Source organism: Clytia hemisphaerica, unplaced genomic scaffold, assembly GCF_902728285.1.
Source record: "Clytia hemisphaerica strain Z4C2 unplaced genomic scaffold, Clytia hemisphaerica genome assembly, whole genome shotgun sequence".
NCBI lineage: Eukaryota > Metazoa > Cnidaria > Hydrozoa > Leptothecata > Clytiidae > Clytia > Clytia hemisphaerica.
In genome coordinates, this window is record NW_027103621.1 from 493516 (window position 1) to 514316 (window position 20801).

Below are 20801 nucleotides of genomic sequence, written 5' to 3' on the forward strand. Positions count from 1 at the left end.
TTTTGAGCAAAATCCAAAAAATTCCCATTAAAGATAATCATCTGGAATTTTTTTTGCTTGTTCCAGCAAAACAACCCCATTACACTAATTTTTGGCCAAAAAAGTTTACTTATCTCACATCAAGCTCAAATAATCTAGAAAAACGTGACATTTTTCAGATTGGAAAAATTGTATTTCTGGTTGTATGATCCAAAAACTGCATATAACCTTATTAACCCCAAGCTTTTTTGCTTTTTGTAGCCCCAGGAATCTTTCACCGACCCTTTATTAGTTTTTATCTAGAAGAACCATGGCCATCCATATTCAATACCTATCACATGTCAAAACTTGAATTGCTTGGATAAGTAGTTCAGAGGTTATCAGCATTTTAAAATTGTAGGTTTTTTAAGCAATTTTAGCTGGGTTACAAAAAATTGGTCTCAAAATCACACAGATAGCTGGACTGAGATCAGATTGTGATTGTTTTCAGCCCACCATGATTGAGCTCTAAAGGGATGAGTGAAAACATAACAATCTGACGAATATGCTATCTCAAAATTGTAAGGACCACACTCATCAAAAAGGACTGGGAATGACAACAAAGTTGCGTGATTGTGTTTGTGAATAGGGTGCCGTATCAGAAAAATGTAGTTTTTGACTTTCTTGCGCACAACAAGATTCTTGTTGTAGAATTTTCTGCGGGAGGAGTATTTTTCTCAGATGGTTAATTTTCAAAGGCCTTCAGAGGTTTACCGCATTGAGTTTAAAGCCCGAAGGGCTAGAGTTCAATCTCTAACCTTATCTGATATTCCGATGGCGTATTGGCCGCCGTCCACGCTAAAGCTCTAAAGGAGCGGGCCAATATCCCGCTGAAAATTTTCCCGATCTTCAGAGCTTTAGCGTGTCGGAAGAAAATTTCTACATCGGGTGCCAGATTATCTCTAACCTTTCTCAGGCAAGAAAAAGTGAAGCCTTAAAAAATGCGCCGCATTTTTAACGACAGATTGAATCTAGCAATTCCTTTGTTTTTACAATTGATATTTTTTTCGAAATTTAGCGGTAAATTTTAGTTTCAATCAGGGGGGGGTCAACATTTATAATACCAACCCATAGCCCAAAAACCTGACTTTTGATCTTTTGAGCTAAGTTAACACCACCACCCCAAAATTGGTATCGATACCAACTTGAAAATCATAATTTTCAAAAAAAGGGGGGACCCACCCCCTTATTTTGGTATTGATACCAGCTTGAAAATCATAATTTTCAGAAAAAGGGGGGACCCACCCCCTTAATTTGGTATCGATACCAACATGACTCTTTGAATTTGACAAAATATCATGGGACCCACTCCCTAATTTAGTACCAATACCAATCTGACAAATTTGAGTTTAAAGCTGTTTAAAGGGGACCCACCCCCTCCCACACAAACAGGGTACTAAGAGAAACTTCAAAAAAACTCATTTTTGAAATACTCTTTCTTCAACACAACACAAAAAATGTCATATGCTAAAATAGAAAATGACTGAAAACTGACAATATAATAAAAACAAACCCAATGAAGCTAGCAAAATCAATCTGAATCAATATTATCTGAATATAATAATTGATGTGCAAAAACTAGGAGAGGCTATTATTAGTACATAATTTTAGAACAAAATAGATTCACTCATTACCAAAATGCTATCACAGAAAAAATGTTTTTGCCTCAGGCTTGATCAAAAATAAAACTTGAAAATATCGAAAAAGTCCAAAATAAACAAACTTCAAAGTCATTTATACTTATTACTCATTTACAGTCATTATACTCAAAAGCTAAAACAAATCCAATTGAAACCTGTTTAGACTGATGATGTAATTTGACCAATATTGAACTTATTGAACTGCAAAATTTACCAATATCTCAAGTTTGATCTCATTTTATCTTGAGTCTCTTCCATTTGTTTTTGTGTCTATTCTGGTTTCTTTTAAGTGCATTTTTCAGTATTTTCAGTGAAAACCAGGTTTTCTGCATAATTTATGATCATTTATTTTGTATTTTCTAGTTTATATCAATTTTAGTTTGATAGCCAACTTGGTTCATCATATTTACATTTCCTAGCTATTTTTCATAATTTTAGTATTTATGGCCAACTTGGTTTAGATTTTCTATAAATATGGCAGCTTGTCCACTTTTCTTAAGAGTTCAGTTGACATGTAGCACTCAGAGAGTCAACACCTCAGGACTTAGTCATTTTCTCAACATAAATTTCAAATAAACATAAGTCAATCAATGATAGTCTTCAAATCATTTTGACATTTTGGATTCTCCTTCACAGTTCTTTCACTCTGGCAAGCTGGTAAGCATTATTTATTATTTACTATTCAATATATTTCCTCTTGTTTACTTTAATGTATCCTCTCTTGTATGTATGATACCCTAGTCTCATATACTCTAGACTTTGTTTGATATAGACTTAGTCTTAGAATTTATTCATTTTTGTTTTTTCATATAAACTAATTTTGGATCTTTGTATCTATTTAGTTTGAATCCTTGATTACAAATATACGTCAGTACGAGAATCCTCAGTGGTGAACTCCATGCAACATTCAAACAGCAAGAGATCACGCAAGAGAATTGATTACAGATTACTCCATCATACCGGGCAGGTACGTGAAAAGACACAACTTATCAATGATCATGTAAGTGACAGTTATTCATCCCCTGATACTACCGCCCAAGTCAAACAACCTATAGTCGCTCCACATAATCAATCGGACGTCTGCTACAACGTCACGGGGAATCGTACCACTTCAAATTCCGAACTTAACGCAAACTCACAATACAATTTGATCTTTCAAAATCTTCCGATGGATGATCAATCTTCAGAGTCAGAGGATTCAAAGATGGATGCTCTGTTACTCAGGCAAGCCTCCAATTTAGGACATGACCCTCATGAACAAGCATTCCATTATGAACCCCCACCTCAAGATAGCGTTTCATCATCTCATCATAACCTTTCGTCGCCTCAACATGACATTCTGTTGTTTAACCATGATGTTCCATCGTTTGAACATGATGCTCTGCTACTTGAACATGACGCTCCGCCGCCTGAACATGATGCTCCGCCGCCTGAACATGACGCTCCGCCGCCTGAACATGACGCTCAACCGCCTGAACATGACGCTCCGCCGCCTGAACATGACGCTCCGCCGCCTGAACATGACGCCTCGCCGCCTGAACAAGACGCTCCGCTGCCTGAACAAGACATTTCTACGTCTCATCATGGCGCTTCAACGTCTCATCATGGCGCTTCAACGTCTTATCATGGCGCTTCAACGTCTCATCATGGCGCTTCAACGTCTCATCATGGCGCTTCAACATTTCACCATGGCGCTTCAACGTCTCATCATGGCGCTTCAACATTTCAACATGGCGCTTCAACGTCTCATCATGGCGCTTCAACATTTCAACATGGTGCTTCAACGTCTCAACATGGCGCTTCAATGTCTCATCATGGCGCTTCAATGTCTCAACAAGGTGATCCAACGTTTCATCATGACTCTCCTACATCTCAACAAGGCGCTCCTACGTCTCATCAAGGCGCTCCTTCGTTTCATCAAGGTGCTCCTACGTCTCATCAAGGTGCTCCAACATATCATCAAGGTGCTCCTATGTATCATCAAGGCGCTCCAACATATCATCAAGGTGCTCCTACATCTCATCATGGCGCTCCTACATCTCATCATGGCGCTCCTACGTCTCATCATGGCGCTCCTACGTCTCATCATGGCGCTCCTACGTCTCATCATGGCACTCCTACGTATCATCAAGGTGCTCCAATGTTTCATCAAGGTGCTCCAATGTTTCATCAAGGTGCTCCAACATATCATCAAGGCGCTCCAACATATCATCAAGGTGCTCCTATGTATCATCAAGGCGCTCCAACATATCATCATGGTGCTCCAATGTTTCATCGTGGCGCTCCTATGTCTCATCAAGGCGCTCCTATGTCTTATCATAGCGCTCCTGCGTATCACCAAGGAGCTCCCATGTTGTATCAAAGCAATCCATGGTCCCATCATGGTTGGTCACACACCTACCCTTTGACCTCACAATTCAACGCTCCAACGTCACACATCAATGGTCAGACTTCACACATCAATGGTCAGACTTCACCCATCAATGGTCAGACTTCACCCATCAATGGTCAGACTTCACCCATCAATGGTCAGACTTCACCCATCAATGGTCAGACTTCACCCATCAATGGTCAGACTTCACCCATCAATGGTCAGACTTCACCCATCAATGGTCAGACTTCACCCATCAATGGTCAGACTTCACGTATCAATGGTCAGACTTCACGTATCAATGGTCAGACTTCACGTATCAATGGTCAGACTTCACGTATCAATGGTCAGACTTCACCCATCAATGGTCAGACTTCACACATCAATGGTCAGACTTCACACATCAATGGTCAGACTTCACACATCACTCCTATTCTGGTTAATCAATCATCAGGATTTCATGGTCACACTCCAATCAATTCCACCAACCATCACAGAACCAAACTTATCAACCAGACTTCTTCTACACCAATCACCAGAATTTCTACTCCAACCCTCAACAAAAGAACACCAGTCGAAATGGAAAGGGTAAAGCAATTGAACATAGAGCAGTGTGTTATTGCAAACGATCTTGAAGACATGGTTGTGGAAAGTGACATTGAGGAACTTACTCTTACAGAGGCTGAATTATTGACATCCAAAACTGAATCACTTCGTACTCGATTTCGCACAATCCATACAGAATTGCAGCTAACACTTGGAGATAACAACTACCTTGAAATCTTCTCAACAAGGTTTAACGAAACTTCAGATTCATTCAGAGAAATCATACAAAAGATCAAGATTCATATGAGAATTCTGCGACGCGACAAAGAAGTAGAAGATTGTGAATTACAGAAGATCCAGTTGGATTCCCACAAGTTCCTGATGACTGAAATCAAAACTTCCATCCATCCCAACATTACGCACCATCTTCAGCCAAGATCCGACCAACTTCAGCTACGATGAATTGGTCAATGCAAAATCAAACTTGAACCACTACACAAAGAAGCTGGATCACATGGCCCTCCAAGTCAAAGAAATGTTGGTCAACTCACACAAAGCAGACCACAGTGAAGTTGATGGAATCATCCAATCATATCATGAAGTCTGTGCACTCAAGAACAAATACGTTACAACCATTGAGCATGAAGCATCAACCAATGAAGTACTCAAGCAACAGAAATTTCAATCATCGAAATTGAATATCAAGCTTCAAAAGTTCAAAGGGTATGAATCTGATATTGATATTTACACCTTCCAAAGCGACTTTGAGAAACTACACAAGAAGAATACACCATCATCAGTTCTCCCAGATCTTCTCACAAACAACTACCTTGACGGTCCAGCCTTGAGTCTTGTCAAAGGAATTGATAAGATAGATGAAATATGGACACGTCTCAAATCCTCGTATGGAGATGCCAAATTACTCCTTTCAAAGAAGTTGGCTCATCTCACTCAGTCAAATCGGATGTGGAGGACTCGTGATCCTGAGAAGTTGATCGAGTCAATCAGTAAAATCCTCAACATCATCAAAGACGTTATCAAGTTGGCAAAGCAACACAACATTGAAAGTAATCTCTACTACGGCAACGCCATCAAAGACATCTATGCGTTACTCGATGACAAACGGCAAACAAAATGGTTTGAATCTATTGATGGAAGACATCTTGACGATGCTGACATCTGGAAAGAATTCATCACCTTCCTCGAGAAAGAGTTATCAATTCAACAAATGAAGTTGCTTCACTGCACCAATGATTCTAAATCAGTCCCTCCTCGAAATCCTTCCTCATCACACCACTCTGGTAGACAAGATGATCAAACTCAAAGTCCTGGCAACAACAAAGATGCATGTTTCATTTGTGGTGAAGAAGGACATAACAAGACAAATGGCCCTAAAGGTTCAAAGATCATTCAGTACTACTCATGTCGAGTATTCGTGGAGATGACACCATCACAACGATTTAACGCCCTAAAGAAGAAAGGATATTGCTGGCAATGCTTGTATCCTGGTGCACTTCGATCAAATGAGAAACACAAAGAAGGTCGATGTCAAAATCACTTCATCTGCAAAACATCAATCACATGATAACTTCCCTACAAAGAAGCATGTCCTCGTATGTCAAGATCATGCATCCAACAGTCAGAATGAAGATACTCTTCAAACGTACAAGGACAGATACATCAATCGACAATCAAATGTATCACCCTTCTCGAAGGACATAAAGCTGGTCTTCTTCACCACATTCAACTCGCTGAAGAACCTTAATCCTGATCCAGAAGTTGACAACAATGCCATTTACATTTTGCAGACAATTGAAGTTGACGGTCAAAGGTATACAATATTCTTCGATCTAGGATGTAGCGATATGGTCATCACTGAAAAAGCTGTCAAGAAAACTGGGCAAACGTGCCTCATTAGAGTTCAATGGCAAAATCCCAATTGGAGGAGTTGGAAAGATTTCAACAATCAGCTCTGGAGGTTACAAAATCCTTCTACCACTCTTCAATGGTCAGGACGCCACCATCAGAGGCCTTTGTCTCAAACAAATAACTTCCAAATTCCCAGTTCACTCACTCAAAGAAGTTAAGCATGACATATCAAAGGCTTACAAGGAAGATGGATTTGACCCAACCAACCTACCATCTTTGCCTGCCTCAATTGGGGGAGAGGTAGACATAATGCTTGGCATCAAATACAAGAGATATCATCCCAAGGAAATCTATCAATTACCATCTGGACTTACAATCTTTGAGTCCTTGTTCAAGAGTGCAGATGGTGGAAGAGGAGTTGTTGGTGGACCACATCGAGCTTTCAACAAGATCAACAACAGTCACATTGCCAATCAAGAGATGACTTCATTCATTGTAGACCGTCATCAGATCCTACGCTCAAACATCAATCCTGACACTGATCTCCTTCATATGAAAGTTCCCAAAGACCATTATCAAAATCTAATGTTGGACACACCCAACTATTCAAATGCACTTGTTTCACGCAACCAAAAGATCTTTGAGCAAGCAGAGAACGCTGGTAGTGAAATCACCTACCGATGTATCAACTGCCGAGATTGCAAAGACTGCAAAAATAATGCATCAACAGAATCGATCAGCATCAGAGAGGAAATTGAGCAACAAATCATCAACCGATCCGTCACCATTGACATTGCCAACAGAACCTCATATGCTCATCTGCCATTGCTCCACAAACCAGAAGTCAAACTTTCAAACAACAAACACAAAGCATTGAAAGTTTATTATCAGCAACTGAAGAAGCTTGACAACAATCCAAGTGACAAGGCTGATGTTCTCTTATCAGAAAAGAAGATGCATACATTGGGTTTCGTAGATTACGTTGAAAATATGACGCCCTCCCAACAGAATTTATTGAATGACAGTGAAATTGTGAACTACATCCCATGGCGAGCAGTTTGGAAACCAAATTCTTTATCCACGCCTTGTCGTGTGGTATTTGATGCCTCCCAACCAACCAATAGCGGATACAGCCTTAATGACATCTTAGCAAAGGGTACAAACAATATGAATTCACTCATTGAGTTATTGATCAGATGGACATCACACCAAACTGTATTTCATACTGATGTCCGCAAGATGTACAACTCTGTCAAGTTAGTCGAGAGTCATTGGTGCCTGCAAAGATACATTTGGGAAGAGAATTTGGACAGAACAAGAATCCCAAAGGAAAAGATCATCAAAACTCTAATTTATGGAGTCAAATCCTCTGGTAACCAATCAGAACGTGCCCTCAGGGAGACAGCACGTTTATCAAAAGACGAGTATCCTGATGCTTACGAAGTCATAACCAAAGATGTGTATGTTGACGATTGTTTATCAGGTGCTGAATCAATGTCAGCAGCAATCAAATTGGCAGATGGCCTGGAAGTTGTAGTCAATAGAGGTGGTTTTGCATTGAAGGGAGTCACTTTTTCCAAACAAACACCTGACAAGGATCTCTCTGCCGATGGTGAAAGCATCAGTGTGGCTGGTATGAAATGGTTCCCACTACAAGATGAAGTGTCCTTGGATGTCAGTGAACTTAACTTTGCAACAAAAGTTAGGGGGAAGAAACCAATGTCAATCAAGGATATCCCAAAGAACCTAACTAGAAGACAATGTGTATCAAAGGTGGCAGAATTGTATGACATCACAGGAAAGATAACACCCATCACAGCAGGTATGAAACTGGACCTACACAACCTTGTGGATAGAGGTCTTGGATGGGATGACAGAATTCCAGATGATTTCAAACCAATTTGGGAGTCCCATTTCGCTATGATGGAAGAAATTTCAAATGTGAGGTACAGAAGAGCTTGCATTCCAGAAGATGCTGCAAGCCTTGAACTAGATACAATCGACACTGGTGATGCATCCAAGCATATTGCATGTGTTGCAATATATGCACGATTCAAAAGAAAGTCTGGTGGATATTCAAGTCAACTGGTTTTTTCTCGAGATCAAGGCTCGTACCAGATGGCACCACCCAACCTCGAGCTGAACTATATGCTGCAACTCTGAACGCCCATACTGGTGAAGTTGTGAGAAGAGCATTTCAAAAGCATCATCAATCTTCATTAAAGCTAACAGACAGCCAAATTGTGCTTTTCTGGCTTCATAGTGACAAACAATTGAAACCCTATGTCCGCAACCGTGTCAACGAAGTTCATCGCTTCACAAATCCTGATGACTGGAGGTTTGTCAAAAGTCAAGACATGATTGCTGATATCGGGACAAGAAAAGGTGTATCCTTGAATGAAATTTGTCAAGATTCAAAATGGTTCAATGGTTTTCCATGGATGAAAGAATCAGTGGAAACCTTCCCAACCAAGACTGTTAATCAAATCAAGCTCAATCAGGATGAAGTCAAGGATATTGAGAAAGAGCAAATTATATCAACAATCAGTCCACAGAGCATGTTGTCAATGTCATACTTGTCAGAAGCTCAAACTTGCCATTTGTCATCATCAGCACAATCAATATCTGATCGATACAGTTTTTCAAAGTACATCATTGATCCTAACAAATATGGTTGGAAGAAAGCCACTTCAACTCTTGCTCTTGTGATCAAATTCCTGAAACTCAAGTCGTGTCTACCACAATCATCTTCAAAGGATAACAACGCGTTGGCACAGGAATATTTCTTTATGAAAGCAACCCATGAAGTGAAGAAATTTACACCATCAAAGAGATTGGCAAACATTTCATCTGAGAAAAATGGAATTCTTTACTACAACGAACGTATCCTTCCAATCGAAAAAATCACATCAACTGGAAAGCTCACCAATGCAATGTTTGACTTGTCCTCGTCAACCTTCATTGTCCCAGTTGTCGACAGATATTCGCCAATCGCTTACAGTATTGTTAACTTCATTCACTGGCACCACCCGGTGGCTAAACACAAAGGAGTGGAAACAGTGTATCGCTACGTTCTACAGATCGCATATATCATCGATGGACGAGATCTAATTCGTACTATCAGAAGGAATTGTCAAAGATGCCGCTACCTGGCCAAGAAAGCAATCAACGTTGAAATGGGTCCAGTATCTCAGCACAGTCTCAATATTGCACCACCATTTTATTCAACTCAAGTGGATCTATGTGGTCCATTCAGTGCATATTCAAGTTTCAATAAGCGAAAGAGTATAAAGATTTGGTTGGTGGTTTTTTGTTGTACAACAACATCAGCAACAAAAATACATGTTATGGATGACTACAGTACACCATCATTCATCCTATCAGTTATCAGATTTTCAAGCAACGTTGGCTATCCCAAGTATTTGTTGCCAGATGAAGGCAGTCAATTAGTCAAAGGATGTGATTCTCTCCGACTCAACTTTAAGGATCTTCAAAACCAACTTCATCGCGACACAATGATCGAATTTGAAGTATGTCCAGTTTCAGGTCATTTCATGCACGGAAAGGTAGAAAGGAAGATTCAAGAAATAAAGAAATCAATCGAGATGAATTTCCACAACCATAAGCTTTCCTTAATGCAATGGGAAACTGTTGCAGCACAAGTTGGAAATACAATCAATGACATGCCACTTGCTCTTGCTGGACAGACTGATTACGAGATATCTGATGTCTTAACACCAAATCGTCTGCTACTGGGCAGAAATAACGAGAGAAGTCCAACCTTTCCTGTTGATGTTAGCACAAAACCTGATAAATTCATCAGGTTGAATCAAGAGATATTTCAAGCGTGGTTCGAAACATGGCTCGTTGTCCATGTGCCACGGCTAATGCATCGACCAAAATGGTTCAAGAACGAATACGACATCAAAACCGGAGACATCGTCCTATTTGCAAAGCGTGAGAATGCACTCTCAAGCACATACCAATATGGAATGGTGAAAAGTGTCGAGAAAAGTACAGATGGAAAGATTCGAAAGGTATTGGTGAAGTATCGAAATCATAGCGAAAATGTTGATCGTGAAACGTTTCGTGCAACTCGTGGCTTGATCATGATTCACCCGTATGATGAATTGAGTATAAGTGAAGAATTGGCATTTGCTGGTTGTATTAATGAATAAATTTTGCATCGTGTCTTTGGGCAGTGTAATTTGACCAATATTGAACTTATTGAACTGCAAAATTTACCAATATCTCAAGTTTGATCTCATTTTATCTTGAGTCTCTTCCATTTGTTTTTGTGTCTATTCTGGTTTCTTTTAAGTGCATTTTTCAGTATTTTCAGTGAAAACCAGGTTTTCTGCATAATTTATGATCATTTATTTTGTATTTTCTAGTTTATATCAATTTTAGTTTGATAGCCAACTTGGTTCATCATATTTACATTTCCTAGCTATTTTTCATAATTTTAGTATTTATGGCCAACTTGGTTTAGATTTTCTATAAATATGGCAGCTTGTCCACTTTTCTTAAGAGTTCAGTTGACATGTAGCACTCAGAGAGTCAACACCTCAGGACTTAGTCATTTTCTCAACATAAATTTCAAATAAACATAAGTCAATCAATGATAGTCTTCAAATCATTTTGACATTTTGGATTCTCCTTCACAGTTCTTTCACTCTGGCAAGCTGGTAAGCATTATTTATTATTTACTATTCAATATATTTCCTCTTGTTTACTTTAATGTATCCTCTCTTGTATGTATGATACCCTAGTCTCATATACTCTAGACTTTGTTTGATATAGACTTAGTCTTAGAATTTATTCATTTTTGTTTTTTCATATAAACTAATTTTGGATCTTTGTATCTATTTAGTTTGAATCCTTGATTACAAATATACGTCAGTACGAGAATCCTCAGTGGTGAACTCCATGCAACAGATGAACCCCGGGGTATTTTCCAGCTATAAGGGCAAAAATTAGGAAAGTTTTGCTGTCATTTTGATATGGATACCAACTTTCTGAATCATATTATTTAAAAAAAGGGGTACCCACCCCCTATTTTGGTATCAATACCAACTGAGGATAACTCTTTTTTTCTAAAAAAAGGGGGACCCACCCCCATCAATAGCAACTTGACTTTTCAGACTTTTAAAGGAAAAAAAGACACCACCACCCGGCTATGGGTCTGGTATCTGGATGTTGACCCCCCCCCTGTTTCAATCTGTCATTTGTGTAAAACCAGGCGAGCCGCTCAAGGCCGCGCAACTTTGGTAGGATTTGTTGGCTTCAAATCTTACCAAGGAGATTGACTTCTAGCCCTTAGGGCTTATACTTCATTGGTTTACCGTGCTCGTAAGAAAATTATGAAGAAAAAAATGTTAGAAATTTCAAACCCCTGTCTTTGAAATTTCTAACATTTTTTCATGACGTCATTTACTAAAAATAGATACGAAAATCTTGTGGCAGAAAAATAACAGCAACCAGATGCCAGATAGGGTTACTGTAGATTTTGTAGAGAAGAGAGAGAAAGCTGAGTGAAAATTCCAAGTCAATCGAACCACCCAATCCTAAGATTTTTCCCCCACAAGATCGAATAACCCCCGGTTTTACTGTTTTGCGTAAACTTGCTTTAAAACTATTTATTGCTGTTAAAAGAGGAAAATAAGCTTTCAATATGGGACTTTGGTTCTGGGAACACAAACTGCGAACGCGAACTACCGATGTCTAAACTTTTCAATATATCTCCAGAACTAGTAGTTCATTTGTTTTGAAATTTTGCTGCTTTGATTGGTTATTCATTGGACGGTTCAAGTTGTTTCTAGTCCGTTGCCCCCCTGTGGACGACATATGGATTTTAAGTAACAATTTACTTTTGAAAAACTTCAGGATTTCCGTAACATTTAATTTTTTTTATGGGAAAATCTTGGATTTTTCCGATACTTGGCAAGAAAATAGAGCAAATTGTATGAATTTTCCAATACTTGGCAAGAAAATAGAGCAAATTTTATGGATTTTTCGATAGATATGACTAACTAAGTAATGAGGAAAAAACCTAGATTTTTATGAAACCTTTTTCAATTTTTTTAGGATTTCCAAATGAATAAAAAATCCAAAAAACCCTGGCGTCCACAGGGGGTAATGTTTTTTTTTCTGGAACTGCCCATTTGATGGCTATGCAGCAACAAGTTTCCCTCCAGTGATGCAAGTACCCGACTTGAGCATAGACCTTTTTTCAAAGAGGACGTCCTGTTGAATAATTATGTAGTCCAGCCATAAAAACAATGATAGAGTCATGCATAATTACTGTATCATGCATATTGTTATAATTATGCATGGTTTTATCATTGTTTTTCTGCTGGACTACATAATTATTCAACAGGGTGGCCTCTTTGAAAAAAGGTCTATACAAAACGCAGTTGTCTAATTTATTTAGGGCAAAGACTGATATGTCCTCTCATGTTACTGTTCCACTCACTCACACCAGGCCAGGACCTCATAAAACCTTGACACCTCAAAAAAAAAGAAATCTATGTAAAAACTTCTGTTGATAAAAATACTAGAATAAAATTAAAAAGATGTCCAGCCTAACATTTTGTACTTGAATAATGTAATGAATGATTGCTGTCTAAATAGTCCTAAAAGGTAAAAACGAAGTTTTACCAGTCAAAATATGTATATGATATGGAAATTTGTGCTTCTCGTGTTTATATAAAATAAAAACATGGTCGACCAAGTCCAGTCGAATTCATCTGAAGAACACTGCTTTATATGTGAATCATATAATACTACGACTTAGCAAAAACCTGGTGTAACCTAATATACAATGACTTTAAGGATTGCGTTATATTTTTCAAACAAACCCGACTGATTTTCCAGAGCACTTTCGATTTCTAAAAAACGCGGTAAAAATAGCTGGGTGGCTCTGAGCGAGGGCGAATTTGCACCGCCCATTTATTGGAGAGGTGGAGAGGCTGGAGCAGCAAGAGCAAGTCAATTTCTTTTTTTTCTGGTGGCATTCGGCTGGACCCTTGGACGTAACTATAACAAACAGAAGCAGCCAACGACCTAAAATTTGCAAATATCTGTTCTGATTTGCCAGCTGGAGAGATTTCCACGAAATTAAGAACAGTTCCTCGTTTCCAGAGGAGAAATTTTTACTTCAGAACATTTATATTTTTCCAGGACAGGTACAAAATTACCAGGCGATTGAGTTTACGCGAGTTAACGTTCTTATCAATCAGGGCTGACAAAATCTTATAAGAACAGATCGCTAAATTCCAGCTTGACATTGAAGGACTTTAAAGAACAGAAACTTAATTTCTAGCTAGCATAACAGTTCGAGAATTTTCAGCTGTCACTCCAGGCAACCACATTCAGAAGAAAAAGAACAAATCTCAAAGACTTTTTGACTTTTTTGAAGTTTCCCTCAGAACAGATAGGAAATTCTTAGATACCTTATTTTTTTAATATCAGCTATTTTTTCATAAGAGCAGATCATATTTTTCCAGCTGGTCCCAATCTTCAGTAGAACAGATCATATTTTCCCAGTTTTCCAGCTGGTCCCAATCTTCAGTAGAACGAGACCATTTTTATCCAGCTGGTCCCAATCTACAGTAGAACAGACCACTTTTTCCAGCAGACTTTTTTCTTTTTAGTTTGCTAAGAACAGACCGCCATATCCGGCTGGAACGTGCCTTCAGAACAGATTTGAAGTCCCCCTACGGTGGATGCTTTCGCTACAAGAAACCTGAGTGCCGAATTTCAGTCACAAAAATATTCCACATCACCCCTTTACTTAGTGGGGGCGTAAGGTATTTCAGAATTGCGGAAATCGACCCTTTTTTCTTCGGAATTTCGGAAATCGGGCAAAATTCCTTCGGTATTTCGGAATGCTGAAATTGTTTCGGTCGAGTTCGGTATCGGAAATCCATGAATTTTTGCTTCGGAATTTCGGTATTATTAAGTTTTTATTCCCCTTTTTCGGAATTCATACATGAAAAATTAGTCAAAACGAGGGAAATACCCAAAAAGTCGGTATCGGAATTGCAAGTATTTTATTACGGAATCTCAGAAATTTTAGCAAAATTGTTCGGTATTTCGGAAATTGCAAACCCCGTACGACCCCCTACTTACACACGAAGGACGACATTAATACAATGACTTACTAAGTAAGTGGATATTAAGCTTCTTCTTGACTTACAGGGTAAGTACACGTTTTCTTTATTAGAACACCTAGAATTTGGCTGAGCCTAGATGTGCTTATTTTTTTAGGAATTTTCAGCCTAAAATGTTCTTAAAAAATGCGTTCTTAATTTTTCAGACTACTCTATAATCGACAATATCATGCAAAATAAAGAGCACTTAAAATCGGTAAAATTTGGACAATATTTGGCTCTCGATTTTAGAAAATCCATCTCCAAGTTCGGTTACTCAGGTGAGTTAAGGCAAGTCTCAAACATATTTTGCGTCACGCGCACCGCTTCCTATTGTTCGTTAACTTTCGTATATAGCTCAAAAGAAGCTTATTAACGAGAGGATTTCGGAAAGTGCTTGGCCCAAAATTTAAATCAAGCCAATCTCAAGATATCGGCCAAAAACTGATTTTGACGTTATGAAATACATCGAAAAAACACGTCATAAGTAAGATTCAAATGACGTCATTATTGAAAACAGCGACAACTTCAAGTCTATTAATGCAATCAACACCAAAGTTTGACTGGAAAAAATTCACCACGGTAAAAAATTCCTTACTGGGCAATTTTTCCGTCCTTTTTTGCCGACGAATTTTCTACCAATAAGCTATGAACCCTTTTCCCGTATAATTGATTCACAAAGATGAAATCATCATCGACAAAACAAAATTATTTGATGTTTATTCAATAAAAAAATCGATTCCTAATTTGTACTTATGGGGTAAAAAATTTTAGTGATTTTAAATTGTCATATGAACTTCTTTTTAAATGTCTACTACTAGCATTAAAGAAGCGCTATTAATGCGTTTTTCAACAAACAAACAAATTAAGTCCCAGTGAAATCTTAAAAGTTTTGCAGATGAGCTCAACCACGAAATTTAATCCCCGTGAAAAGTTATCCCGTTAAAACGAGTTTCTAAAAAGAAAATTAGGCAATATATCATCATAAAAATGACCACTTTTATTTCGTGTTAATTTATATAAATTCTACTCCAATTATTTCATACACCTCTTACACGGTCTTTGCTGCTAGACGTCAGATACACTCGAATGAAAATAAGTTCATTTTTTCAAGCCCAAAAACTGTTTGAAACGGGTACTTAGCGATCTTTTTACTGCTTTGAAATTCAACACTTGATTGTCTTCAACAACAAGAACATTCGAACGTAGACTTATCGAATTGTCGGGTTCAACTAAGAACTTAAGCTTAGTCTCATGACAGCAAAAACCATTCGGAAAATCCACACTAAATTTATTTTCAACGTCTTTAACTGACACATCTGAGAGGGCGATAGAAAATGTCTTTTGAAAAGGTTCGGGTGACTGGCAATCGTCGCAACGTTGTATTTGAACATTAACATTTCTGAAAACCTGCAAAAAGAAAGATCCGATGCATTTCCGTTCCAATTCGTAAATATACATTTCGTCTTTTGGTAAGTTGAAGTCCTGATCATTAAAAAATATATTTTTCTCTTGTAGCTGTGCTTTATATAATTCTTGATAAGTTTCAACTGGTGGATATACGGTAAATTGTATTTTAGTAGTCTCTAATAAAGCTTTTTCAACGTCCATTAAAGTTGCAGTTTCCTTTATACGAATAGTTTGTGGAACACCTAACCTTTGGGTATGTGAGCTGTCATAAGGACATTCAAGATCTATATTAATAAAATTCGGTTCTTTTGATATCAGATTCAGAATTAAGCATCTGTTGAGCTTCTCTTCAGAAGTACCATGATCCAGAAATAGATCAACAAACATTGAAATATTTTGGATTTCTTGACCATGATGCATATAAACTTGTAAGTGCTTTGGGATCTTCCAATCTCTATCAATGAAGTCTTGCAAAATATGAAAAAATTTATAATCCGACATCTTCAACTTCTCCACTCTGGTCAAAGATTTCAAAACTAACGTTTCAACTTTTAATATTGAGAAATAAAAATCTTTTCTCTTTTCCTCATCAAGGCAACCACCCACAAGAGATAGTTCTAAATAAACAATTTCTTTAAATTCCTCTATGTTTGACGAAAAAAACAAGTCTTCAAGACGGGAAAAAGACTTCAGTGGCCGCCTTGTAGAAGTGCTGTTACCCGATTTATTCAAGTTCACAATATCGTCCACTAACTTCAAGGTGTATTTTGACGAAATTAATCCATAGTTACGATACATCAAACTTTGAACACATTTTAACCAGTGTCTTTGCCCATTAATGGATGATAAATCAAGAATATTTTCAATAAGAATAGCTTTAGAACGGTCTTCAATAATCTTGACACACCGTGCTTGCATCAGGTCAAATTTCTTAGCTAATTTGTCAATAACAATTTGATCACCACCGTTACAATAGTTTCTCAATGCAATCTTGACAACTGCTGGTCTATTGGACACCAAAATCTCCTCATCATGCCAACGATTATCTTGGATACCAATTTTATAGCTTAAGCTTTGATCACCAAGATAGAGGATTAGAAAATTAAAAGGAATACCAAGATCTTCTCTTAGAAATATCAAAAGATTTATAGGTGTAATTATATCATTGGTTTTGGGTGGTGGATACCATTTACAAAGTGTTTTACCAGACGTGTTTTGGATAGTGACATAAAATAATTCTTCGTTGTCATTGGATGTTGAAACAGGGTTTTGACAAGGAAACATCACTGTTTTCTTCTTCTATTCTTCTGCAAAGGGTGCTTGCGACCATTACCGGCGTGAAATGCAAATTATTACAACTCCTTTATTCCAAGAATCCTCATGAGAATCTAGGTAATCCTTCGAGGGATTTGAATGAGGATCTCTATCATCATCTTATTCTATTCTTCAAAGGGATGGAACACAAACTGACGGCGGTGATCGATGCATTCGCTAAGCTGGTCGAATCTTTCTTTTATTTTCATGTATTTTTCTTATTAGTTAACTCTGGAAACAAACAAAAGAAAAACAGTTGACAAACTCGCATCCAGTCTTAGACGATGTTATCGTCCGTCAAGATTAGCGCGCAGGAAAATAAGGTGTGGGAGGTTAAAACCGTTACTAGTATGGCTGTAGAGGAGAAATGCCGCGGAAGTGATGAATTATACGACATTATTATACGACAACAGCTACCCCGACAGTAGATATTTTGTGATTTCATATCTTGTCCATTATACTATATTTTTTATAACGACATCCAAAATTTTTGAAACCTTCGGATGTCTTAAAATAAGCCTTAAAATGTTCTTAACATGTTCTTAACATTTTAGTCCTCGAAGCCTTATGTTCTTATATAGTTTTTTCTTATAAAAAATGTGTATTGCAGCAATTGAAGAAAAGAGCCAAAGCTAGGTAGAACAATCCAGGAAGAAAACAGTGGCGTCTTCTCCTACTGTTGAGTAGATAACTATCGAGAGAGACATTTTTTGCCGCTTCTAGCAGTCGCATAGGGCAAGACTTATTAATTTACTCTCCTACAAAGAGTTTTGCCGGGGAAGGCACTCATACTACTAACTTTTATATACACTGGGCAAAGTTTCTCGATCCCGACCAAGCAACATATTTTGACCAGAGTCTTTTGAAAGTGGTACCATAATGGTAGCATTACTTAATGTGGGTGAAAAGAATTTCATACGGAAAATTTGATTGAATATAAATCGACCAACATTAGTGTACCACTTTAAAAAAAACTTCGATCAAAGATTACAGATATAGTTTAGTCCAGGGTATATAAAGGTTAGTGATCCATGCAAGCATACAGAGATGCATAGCTAAGTAGTATCCTCTTTTTTTTCAACCTGAACCAGTAAGCCACCAACAGCGCCCCCCCCCTTAGGTCGTCAAGGTCGATGCCCCTAGAAGAGCCTTCCAATAAAATAGGAGACTTTACCCTGAGTATCAGAGGCCCAGAGAATACCAACAAAATTTGGTCCCCGGTGGGAAAGTACCCTAGAATTTCAGCCTCACTGGGAAATTGACTTTTTGATTTCATCCCCAACTCGAAAATCAATGTTTAGAAATTTCACTCGAAAACTCACTGGATTTTTTAACCTTAGAACAATAAAATTTCTATCCCGATTAGGATTTTTATCCCCACTGAAGAAAAAAGTTCTACCGGGGCTGTGAGACAGGGGTGTCGTTGACAGGGGGATATAAATGATTCTTCCAGTTTTACAACACTGGCCTTTTAACGTCGCAAAATCGTTTAATGGCCCTGGCACGCGCGGGTTCACAAAAAGCCATTTCTTACAATGCAATATAGTCGAACGTGCGCAACGCACTGGGCTCAACTTCAGTGGCTTCAAATTATTCATAGGCCCAATTGTAGACCCCCAGATATTTACCCAATGAACAAGTGTGCCAAATTTCAACCAAATCCGACCATTTTGGAGGCCTGTAGGCTGCTTCAAAGCTTTAGCCTCGTTTTGGCAAAAAACTCGTCCCCAGGCCCCAAAAATCTAAATTTTTGAAAAATGCAAAAAGCACCCCCAGATATTCACCCAAGGAACAAGTGTGCAAAATTTTAGCCAAATCGAACAATTTTTGAAGTCTCCAGGCTGCCCCAAAGTTTTAGCCTCGTTTTGGCGAAAAACTCGTCCCCAGGCCCCAAAAATCAAAATTTTCAAAAAATGAAAAAAAACACCATCAGATATTCACCCAAGGAACAAGTGTGCAAAATTTCAGCCAGATCGAACAATTTTTGAAGTCTCCAGGCTGCCCCAAAATTTTAGCCTCGTTTTGGCGAAAAACTCGTCCCCAGGCCCCAAAAATCAAAATTTTTGAAAAATGAAAAAATCACCCCCAGATATTCACCCAAGGAACAAGTGTGCAAAAGTTCAGCCAGATCGAACAATTTTTGAAGTCTCCAGGCTGCCCCAAAGTTTTAGCCTCGTTTTGGCGAAAACTCGTCCCCAGGCCCCAAAAATCAAAAATTTTGAAAAATGAAAAAACACCCCCAGATATTCACCCAAGGAACAAGTGTGCCAAATTTCAGCCAAATCGAACAATTTTTGAAGTCTCCAGGCTGCCCCAAAGTTTTGGGACATACACACACACACACGGACAGACAGACACACACACACACACATTCTCAGATTCTAGCTCAACTGAAGTTGAGAATTCCAGTTCCACTAATGTTAAAGTTTTCTTACGATCCACTTCTCCTGGCTTCCATCTTTTTAACTGTTTATCTTCTTGAAACCTTGCTAAAAATAGAGAATTCGACATCGAAAAGCTCACACACACAAGACTTTTTATATATATATAAAATACAGATTAGAATCAGGTTGATCGAATTTCAAAACAAATACATGCATACATAACATTGCATCAAAAAAACTGATTTTACAGTAAAGATATATCATTCAACTCAAAAGTTTAATCATACTACATACACGCTTTTTTTTTATAAGAATGGTGTAAATCCATTTCATCATGGATATTCTTAACTTTTTTGGGAAAATCATCTTACAGCATTCTTAGGTTAGGATCCTAATTCAGACTAGATTTAACATTTAGTACATACGTCTCAAAATTCCTTGATGGTGATATTCTTACCATATTCTAAATTTTTTGGTCATTTTCATCATGGACATTCTTATAAAGTGTATTCTTATAAAAAAAAGCGTGTATATCTATCAAAATGAACATTCCTCTACTAACTTCAATATGTTTTGATTACATCAGCATGGCGAATGGAAAAACATCTTTTTAAATGACTTGAATTAACGTCTGCTAAGTACACTTTTTTTATAAGAACAAACTAGTTTGAGTAAAGAAAACGATTTAAGTTAATTTCATACTCAAAGTTTCCATTCAATCTTCAGTGAAAAAATGAACAAACTATATACAAGCCCTATTTAGAACGTGCGGCTTCGATGGCCAAAATGTTAAGAACAAAGTTAAGAACATTTTAACTCAAAAACACCTTATTTTTTAGGAAAATTGTCAAAAATATTCACAAAATGGGGAAAATAAGAACATTTTTAGGCCTAAAACTAAAAAAATTAAGAACATTCAAAGGCTCCAAAAGTTTTAGATGTTCTAATAAAATAAATCGTGTACATCAGCATGACAAGAAAAAACATTCTATAATGACGATTGTTCAGGATTTTGATAGTAGTACGAGTAACGTAAATCAAACTGATAGTCGTTTTATACGAACAAACTAAGAACATTTGGGGATTCTAAAACATC

The 20801-nt window shown here is 37.8% G+C and overlaps 2 protein-coding genes and 1 long non-coding RNA gene across 3 annotated transcripts; all 3 read left to right on the forward strand.

Annotated features, from left to right (window-relative positions):
• The first annotated feature begins 1832 nt into the window (after positions 1–1832).
• On the forward strand, positions 1833–2538 carry LOC136802409 (uncharacterized). Its single transcript, XR_010845998.1, has 2 exons — positions 1833–2315; positions 2501–2538. It is a non-coding gene; the product is annotated as an uncharacterized lncRNA (long non-coding RNA).
• Positions 2539–6753: 4215 nt separating this feature from the next.
• On the forward strand, positions 6754–8607 carry LOC136802284 (uncharacterized). The gene has a single exon (XM_067058998.1). It carries the CDS (start codon positions 6754–6756, stop codon positions 8605–8607), a length of 1854 nt encoding a protein of 617 aa, XP_066915099.1.
• Positions 8608–9641: 1034 nt separating this feature from the next.
• Positions 9642–11355, forward strand: LOC136802397 (uncharacterized). Its single transcript, XM_067059135.1, has 2 exons — positions 9642–11132; positions 11318–11355. Exon 1 carries the CDS (start codon positions 9792–9794, stop codon positions 10620–10622), a length of 831 nt encoding a protein of 276 aa, XP_066915236.1. The 5' UTR covers positions 9642–9791; the 3' UTR covers positions 10623–11132; positions 11318–11355.
• The last annotated feature ends 9446 nt before the right edge of the window (positions 11356–20801 follow it).